Source organism: Oculina patagonica, unplaced genomic scaffold, assembly GCF_052425735.1.
Source record: "Oculina patagonica isolate OP01 unplaced genomic scaffold, crgOcupat unplaced705, whole genome shotgun sequence".
In the NCBI taxonomy this organism is placed as follows: domain Eukaryota; kingdom Metazoa; phylum Cnidaria; class Anthozoa; order Scleractinia; family Oculinidae; genus Oculina; species Oculina patagonica.
Genome location: NW_027558587.1, coordinates 1 through 9,357, shown reverse-complemented (window position 1 = coordinate 9,357; position 9,357 = coordinate 1). Strand labels below are relative to the sequence as shown.

Here is a 9,357-nt window from a genome sequence, read left to right as displayed (position 1 = left end):
TGCCTGCATTGGTCCAAAGGAACTTGTAGCTGTGATCTTTTTTGCAATTCAAACAGAGTTTGAACAGTTCCTTATTCTTCTCCGTCAGGCTTTCATTAATGTAAATCTTGTTCGCCACGGTTCTATTTATGTTATTTATTGTTTTTGCTTATAACTGAATGAATAGGTGCAAATAAAATGTTGTTGTTGTTGTTGTTGTTGAGCAACGTTTTGCATTCTGAGCAAATTGAAGCAGCTTTTAGTGTTTAAATTGGTCTTACTTACATGTTTCACAATGTCTACAGACATTAGATTCCTATTTATTGGATTATGGAGCCACTTTGGAACAACTTTTTAAGAAATTTTATGCAACTTTTTGAAGGATTTGGGAAACGTGTGGAAAGCCCTAAAAATTTAATGCACTGAATAACATGAGAACAGAACAATGTCTTGTCCTTGGAATCAAATGTCAGCTTGAGGTGAGGGAAAGCGGGACAAAATTGGTCGTCTCAATAATTTGTATTTGAAAATTTGGTACTGTCGAGATATTTTGTACCTCGACTATAACTCTTGTATCGCGAGATATTTTCGTTACGTTTGTCAAGATATTTTCAAAGTAGACAAAATGACGTCACCAAAGTCCTTGTGTTAATATCTGATTCACAGATGTTTGAAGCATGGGACCTTCTGTGTCAGAGCACAAAGGAAAACCACCAACCTTCATGTAGCATGTCAGGCCTTGCTCGTATTTACTGCTTTTCTTTACGTGATCGCTCGAAAACAAAAAAAAACGTAAGAGCGCGAGCACTATGAGGCTACATGATAATTTTATCAAGTTGTGAAAATTATTGTGGCACGGAGAGGCAAAGCAAATATATCTGTTCCAATACAAATATATACCCCACTAAGTATATGTGTGATATATTTCAGGCCAGTACAAAAAAAAGTATATTCCAATACAAGTTTATCTAGCCAACCGTAGTTATTCCCCATTGAAAAGTCATTCGAGGTCTCTCACGTAAGGAGCAAGGTTCGGAGCGTCGATAGTTACTTTTAGACAGCTTTTAGGGTACATGTCGCTAATTCTGGCGTTACAAACAATCGTCATATTTTCTTGCTACCTCGGAAATTTACGGTATACATTTTGCCCTGAAAAGTCCATTGATATCGTATACGACAAAGGAGAGAGTAGGAGCGAGTGACCTCGGATTATCTGAGAAGTGGCCAAACCCTGACATACTAGAGGATTTGCTCATTGTACTCCTCTCATTGCATTCCAGATTTGTATCAACACAAAGAGCTCATCTGATGAAACATGGCGGACGTTAACATTGTTGGTGTGGTGGCGATTGTTGTGTTTTACATGTTAATCCTTGGTATTGGTCTCTGGGCTGCTCGCCGACGAAAGGAAGGAGAAGAAGAAGCCATGTTAGCCATCCTCGGAGACCCAGGGGCAGTTAGTGGGGCAAGGGAAACGCGAAAAAGCGGGTAAAAAATAGTGCGAAACTGCCAGTTACATAAATCAGCATATAAAAGTTCTATTGACTGAAAGTGCCCCTGGGGAAAGATTCTTACCAGACCAGTTCAAAAAGCTCTCTGAATACTGCCTCGTGATTGGGCAGAAAAATCTTTTGTTTTCCCTTTGTATTATTCTGCCCAATCGGCGAACAGCTTGACTGCGGTCCTTTTGTTGTGTTCTCATGCAAACGAAGTATGTACACAAAGCCAGTTCGCTCGCTATATCTGTCTTGCTTTTTAGCGGAGAATTTGCTCGGGAAGGAAAAGTTTCGGCTAGTGCCTCCCCTGGTCGAAAACGTCGAAAGTTTGACGGCCATGCCCGCGGAGAAACGGCGGATTCTTCAGATTGTGGTCGATCGCAGGAATCGTAACACTTGAATGCTGCTTGCGAGCTATTAAAGTTTGTGTGCGATATGCAGCTTGTTGCACTGCTATAAAAATGGATGTTTTTCAGATCTTTTACGGAAAGATTGATGACAGTTTGAGGCGAAACTTTTCCAAACAAGAGTATATTTTTCACGAACAAACCAGGCAGATGTGTCAAGCGGCCGATTGCGACTAGCTACGCGTGCAAAGCGTGCAGCAGCGATTCTAGCACTGGCTTTTGTGTACAAAAGGACCGAAGTCAAGCTGGTCGTCGATTGGGCAGAATAATACAAAGGGAAAACAAAAGATTTTTCTGCCCAATCACGAGGCAGTATTCAGAGAGCTTTTTGAACTGGTCTGGTAAGAATCTTTCCCCAGGGGCACTTTCAGTCAATAGAACTTTTATATGCTGATTTATGTAACTGGCAGTTTCGCGCTATTTTTTACCCGCTTTTTCGCGTTTCTCTTGCCCCACAAACTGCCCCTGGGTCTCCGAGGATGCATGTTAGCTGGCAGAAGTATTGGAATGGTTGTCGGCACCTTCACTTTGACAGGTAAAAAAATGGCTGCTTGAAGTATGGTTTTTAACAATAAACTGGCGGAATTCTCGCGCACCCATTGGTCAAGAGCTGAGCTGTGCATGGTCTGTTACTCTGTTTAACAGTTAGACTCCAAGCCCAGTTTCTTTTGAGCAAATAGTCAACAAGGCCCGGCCTAAAAAAGAAAATTTGGCCTTGTAGTCTAATTGTTTTAGTAGGAAATCAGCAAACTTCAATTTAAAGTATTTTTAAGCCAACATTCAAGAGTGATCTATACCCTTTCTGGGGCAACGGACAAACGATCGTGTTCTGTCAGCGAATAGACAACGATTAGAGAACCAATCAGGTTCCATGAAGATAACGAAGCCTGTAAAGCAAAGCAACGCAATTTTCGGAAAACTTTATTTTTCCATTGTGAGAAATAACTAGACACGGCAGAGATGCAAAATGCCAATTACTATATTTGGAGTAAAACTTTCTACAAATATCTCGTCTGCGACGCAGAAATGTTGTGTCCTGTCACCCACGCGGCTTCAGCTACTTTGTAAATGACTATTCCAAATCCGACAATTTCCTACTACTACCCTCCCACACACCCCAAACGATAAATAAACTTCCCCCCTAGCTTCGTGAGGTATTGCCAGTGTTGAAGTTACAAGCTGACAGCTTGCTTGTTTCCATAGCAACCTGGGTTGGTGGCGGATACATCAATGGCACAGCGGAAGTCCTCTACGACAAGTCCCAAGGTCTTGTTTGGTGCCAAGCTCCTTGGGGCTATGCGATCAGTCTGTCGTTAGGTGAGCCAGAAACTGGATACCTGATATTTTTGGTATCGTGTATAATCAGTTTTAAGCTCAATGTAATTTCGACCTTTTTGATTGACTTTGCCACGCTGATAAGTCCCAACTAGGACGAAACACCAGCATTTTCTGCAAAGTCGGCAAAGCCATTATTCACATTCCATAACAACCACCATGTATACTTGTTATATAGCTAGAATTTTTTCCTCAACAGCGCGCGCTCTTATTGGTTAATTGGAGATCACGTGACATCTAAAAAACTGTTTCCCGCCAAAAGTCTTAACGCGGCGGACAAAATTGCAGAATCTATGACGTCAGAGGGTAAAATTGCAATGTTGCCCGCGAATGTTGACCGGTGAGCGCTATTTTTTCTAACTCTCCGTCTTGCTATATAACAAAACACTAAATGACTGATCCCTTGGAAAACCAGTTAATTTTGTTTCCCTCGAGTCTCAATGTTTCCCTCGGATTCGCCTCGGGAAACATTGAGATTCTCTGGAAACAAAATTAACTATTTCCCTCGGGAACAGTCAACAACAGGAGAACTGTACGACTGCGGACCGCCGAGGGAGCAACAGTACACCAGCATGCAGAACACTGAGGATCGAAATGCACCAATCAGAGCTGTTGAAAACCAACCAATCACAGCGCAGCCGTGTGCTTTATAAGCTAACGCACAACCAGTCGACCTTATCGCCTGATGAAGACTAGCAGTATGCAGTCGAAACGTTGCGATCTCCATCACACGTGACTACGTCGTGAGACAAACGAAATAATACTTTATTAAAGTGTATATTGTTGACCATTTCACAATGGTACGCTTTGATGGCTTTACCGTTTCCGTAGAGGTCCGTAAGGAGTTAAAATTAAAAATAACTTTAATCATATATCCCACATTTAAGCCAACGTGTTAAGTTCCCCTCTCTGTCCTCCTATTTTCTCTTGCTGCCACTAGAGAAATTTGGGGCCCCATGCACATGAGTAGCGGCTTTGACCAAACCGAGAAGTGTCTATATGTACCCATGTGACTTTTGCACCAGTTTGTACGAAGCGCAACCTGGCCCATTTGCTGTAACACCAGTTTGTAGGTAACAAAAGCACCGAAAATAGCGTGAGTTTTTCCTTGTGATTATTATTCTTTGATTATTAGGTGGACTACTCTTCGCTAAGGTCATGCGCGAGAGGGAGTACGTTACGATGATCGACCCTTTCCAGGAAAAGTACGGTCCACGCATGGGCGGACTGTTATACATTCCAGCTTTGATGGGCGAGATATTCTGGTCTGGCGCCATCTTATCAGCTCTCGGTGCCACCGTTAGCGTCGTTCTCGGCTTGGATCGCTCCACTTCCGTCATTGCTTCGGCGAGCATCGCTGTTTTCTACACGCTGCTAGGAGGGCTTTATTCTGTGGTTTACACAGATGTTATCCAACTTATGTGCATCTTTGTTGGATTGGTGAGTATGGTCAGCGATGTACACTGCTTAAAAAATGCGCACTACTCTAGCTGTCGTCAGGTTTTATCCCTACTTATTTCGTTGGAATACGCCTGAGCCCTCCCCGGAAACCGGTAGCACGGTTGCTTAGTAACAGTGGTCAGGCACTTAACTCCGAGATAGCTAGTTTCAAGGGATGCCACTAAAACAGAGGAAAGAAATATTCCAAATAAACATGACATAGTTTTTAAAAATCCCCTGGCAATCGCCCGTGGCAAATTTACAAGGTGTGGAGTGATCGATGAGTTGAACTCGGGACGACAAAAAAATCCAGCAAACAAAAGTCTAACGAAATCTCAGAAGTAAAAACTTTTGGACTGGGGAATGCTAAGTGTAGCAAATAAATTACTATGAGTCGACTCCCCTTAAACGGACACCCTTACGACCAAAAAAAAAGTTTTCGCTAAAAAGAGGTCCGCTTATGGGAGAAATTTTTATGGGGAAAATATTTGTCTTGGCTTGGTAGGTTTTATAGCAATGGTATCTCATTGTCAACTAGAAATAATAGAAAATGGAAATAGAAAAAGACCACTTCTTGTTCATAGCACTCGAGAAAGTTTGAAAAAATTCGAAAGTTCTTATGTAAAAACTCGTTTGCGGCTAGAGTTTACAAAAACGGTGTTCGAGTTCTACCAAACTGTCTCTCTCATTTTTGGTATCAGGCAAACACGCGCCCTGTTTTCCACTTCTTTAACTGGATATTTTGATGTTCCCCTGACTGACTCTCCTTCCTCTCTCGTTAGTGGCTCAGTATTCCATTCGCCATGACGAATTCAGCGGTGACCAGCATCTCAAAAGATTCCGGCACGTGGGTGGGAGAGGTGCCTACCGCAAAACTTGGAATATGGCTGGACTATGCCACGTTGCTGGTAATTGTCTCACATTTTTATAGTAAGACGCCGAAATATCCCCCCCCCCCCCGTAAATATGCCTCCCTATTCTTATTTTTCTTTTGCTTTTTAAATCGCTTATTCCAATTTTGAACGGTTCTCAGTTATTATTCATTTTCTGTAGAACATATTTTGCTTTTATTTTATCGACTGTATCATAGAACCGTTTATTGTAAATATTTTTGCACCACCTATAAATATAATAGAAGTTGTTAATAAGGATTATTATCATCATCATCATGTGTATGCACCAAAACATTTTTCAGACGCAATATCTTTTCCAATATAAACCCAAACATTTCTCCCCACGCTACCGTGTATAACCCTCCCTGAAAATAAATTCAACTGAAAGGAGCGTCGAGCAAAATATAAGCCCAGGCCTATTTTCTGAATATCAAAATATAACGACGTGACGATTGTTATTAACTGCAAAAGAACAATCTCGCCGTATTTTGTTGAAACGTTTACATATTCATTTCAAATAATACACGCCAAACTGATATTGGTTTTATTTTCTGTGCAGATATGTGGTGGTGTTCCATGGCAAGTTTACTTTCAGCGTGTGCTGTCATGCAAGACACCCAATAAGGCCCGGGTATTATCGTTTTTCGCCTCGTTTGGATGCATGTTCATGGCTGTCCCAGCTATCCTCATTGGCGCCATCGGTGCCTCCACAGGTAAAGCGATCATATCCTGTTCCGACTTCTGCGGTACCCCAGACACGAGCATAGTCATTACAGGGGGGCGAATAGGCGTACGTAAATCCGCCGATTCGTGCTATTTTGGGCAACTCCGTCGATCTGCCACTATTTTCGTTCAAATCCGATCCTGCAATACTTGAAAACGTTGTGTGATATAGTTTCACTGCGACGGACGGTAGATGCTGTTTGTCTATGCCAATTTTTAAAGAAGTTTCGTTTTATTGCTTGTGTTTGACAATACCGACGAAGACCGTCCAAAATGATTCAAACGTCGTTTACTATCCACGATCAGAGTTCCTTGACTGAAGAGTCCGGAATTCGGGCCAAAATTCTCGGCGGATCCTGATCCGCTGTATTTTCGAAATCCACGAAACCGCTCAATGTATCGCAAAACATCCGCAATCCTACTCACCCCCCTCTCATTAGTCCAGACCCTCGATTCGGCTTTTCTGGCTTATTTACTTCCTATTCTTTGCGCCGCTGGAAGCAATAAAATCCAGAAGAAGGTTCCAGAGAGTCGACTAGACAGTCACACGTTCACGCTTAGCGCAGTGATTGTAGCTAAATGTGGGTAGAGAGGGGGAGGGGGGAGGGTGGGGAGTAGTCTCCTATATAAATTGTAGGCACTTATAATCCAGAAGGGTGTGATTTTTGAGCTGTTCTAGTGCAAACTAAGATTTAAGTTGTAACGTTTTGATGAGAAAAATAGCTATTGCTGTTCTACTCTAGACTGGACCCAAACTGATTTCTATAAACCACCCGGTGGCAACGCCAGCAACCAGACCGTGACTGTTGACTTCGACAAGACACTGATTCTTCCCATGGTGCTTCAGTACCTCACACCAACCGCTGTCTCGTTTGTGGGACTGGGCGCTGTGTCTGCCGCTGTCATGTCTTCTGCGGACTCCAGTTTCCTCTCGGCCAGCTCCATGTTTGCTCATAACGTTTACAAACAAGTCTTTAGACAAAAGGTAAGCGATGCTCTTGCAGTCTGTGTTCCGATGGTCCAAACCCCCCTCCCCCCCCAAGTGAGAAAGAGGCGATGTAGTTAATGTGTTACTTAGTCCAGCGGCTTAGATCGAAATTTTAGTTGAATTGTGCACTTTTTGATACAAGCATGAAACTCGGCACAGTGAAAGTGGTCACCAACAGAAGTTTTTTCAGATATAGTGCCAAGCCCGAAAAACGCCAGTTTCCATGGAAACTGTAATTTATTAAATTCAATGAATAAAAATAAAACTTAAGGTAAAAGCTGTTAAAAATTGATTCTAAACGTTTTCGATCTGTTCGATCATCATCAGAGTGAAAAAAATCTGCATACGCTCATCGTTCTTATAGTTCAGATAACACCAGTTATGTAATACCCGTTCCCATTGGGAACAAGGTGAGGTCCAGTGATTGCACTTGTTTGTTTAGTTCAGGGTGGTAGCGTGCAATGTAGAATGCTTCTTTTATTCTTCTTTTTAACCACGAGTGGGCAGTGGTTAAAACATTCCACGTGAACTTGTGATTAGGGTGTTTTCTGATGTGCTTGGCTGGCTCTGACTGCTTATTGACATCTGAATGTTCGTTAACACGAACCTCGAGGTTGCGTGCTGTTTCGCCAATGTATGTTACTCCACAATTACACTTGCCTTTGTAGATGACGTGTGACGGGTGTGTGATTTTGTCTTTTAACTTGAATATTGATTCCGTCTTGCGTGTTTGCCACATTATGAAGAAATTAAACCTCCATTTGGTGTACATGTTAAGCTTCTTTAAGAATTTCCTACTTTCTACTTCATTTGTTCTGCAGAAAGGGATGCGAATTCCAAGTTTAGGTCTTTCATCGAACCAGTGGACAGGAATTATTGTTTCGTCGCTTTTTGGGTTTTCAAAATCGCGGATGACTTCATTCACCAATTTCGTGGGGTATCCTGCTTTGATGAATGAATGTTTGATGACTTTGACTTCTGCTTGCCAATTGGTGGCTATTCTTTTTGCTCGATGTAGGGCCCCTAGAATAGTATTGCGCTTCCACCTTTCTGGGATGGCCGATTTCCAATGTACTTGTAGTTTACCCGGTTTTTGGTAGACGCTGGTGGTGAAGTTTCCCTCATGATGGTTGAAAGAGGTGTCCAGGAAGTGGCCAGGGTTTTCTTCCACGGTAAACTTGATGTTTGGATGGTAGCTGTTAACGGCCAATTGTACAAGCAAATAGATGGATGCAGTATGGGGAACCCATTGTCTCCCACCCTAGCCAACATCTTTATGTGCAAACTAGAGGAAGACATCGTAACACCACTGAATTTACCTTTCTATGACCGGTACGTGGATGATTGTTTTAGCAAAAGGAAGGCAAATGCTCCCGACAGTCTACTTGATAAGTTAAACAGCTACCATCCAAACATCAAGTTTACCGTGGAAGAAAACCCTGGCCACTTCCTGGACACCTCTTTCAACCATCATGAGGGAAACTTCACCACCAGCGTCTACCAAAAACCGGGTAAACTACAAGTACATTGGAAATCGGCCATCCCAGAAAGGTGGAAGCGCAATACTATTCTAGGGGCCCTACATCGAGCAAAAAGAATAGCCACCAATTGGCAAGCAGAAGTCAAAGTCATCAAACATTCATTCATCAAAGCAGGATACCCCACGAAATTGGTGAATGAAGTCATCCGCGATTTTGAAAACCCAAAAAGCGACGAAACAATAATTCCTGTCCACTGGTTCGATGAAAGACCTAAACTTGGAATTCGCATCCCTTTCTGCAGAACAAATGAAGTAGAAAGTAGGAAATTCTTAAAGAAGCTTAACATGTACACCAAATGGAGGTTTAATTTCTTCATAATGTGGCAAACACGCAAGACGGAATCAATATTCAAGTTAAAAGACAAAATCACACACCCGTCACACGTCATCTACAAAGGCAAGTGTAATTGTGGAGTAACATACATTGGCGAAACAGCACGCAACCTCGAGGTTCGTGTTAACGAACATTCAGATGTCAATAAGCAGTCAGAGCCAGCCAAGCACATCAGAAAACACCCTAATCACAAGTTCACGTGGAATGTTTTAACCACTGCCC

The 9,357-nt window shown here is 42.4% G+C and overlaps 1 protein-coding gene across 1 annotated transcript; it reads left to right on the top strand.

Annotated features, from left to right (window-relative positions):
• Positions 1-925: 925 nt before the first annotated feature.
• Positions 926-9,251, top strand: LOC144641149 (high-affinity choline transporter 1-like; the record flags this gene model as incomplete). Its single annotated transcript, XM_078500196.1, has 8 exons — positions 926-1,413; positions 2,374-2,417; positions 3,086-3,199; positions 4,353-4,657; positions 5,440-5,565; positions 6,110-6,263; positions 7,017-7,276; positions 8,343-9,251. Coding segments are annotated over exons 1-8 (2,031 nt in total), but the record flags the coding sequence as incomplete, so codon positions are not given.
• Positions 9,252-9,357: the final 106 nt, after the last annotated feature.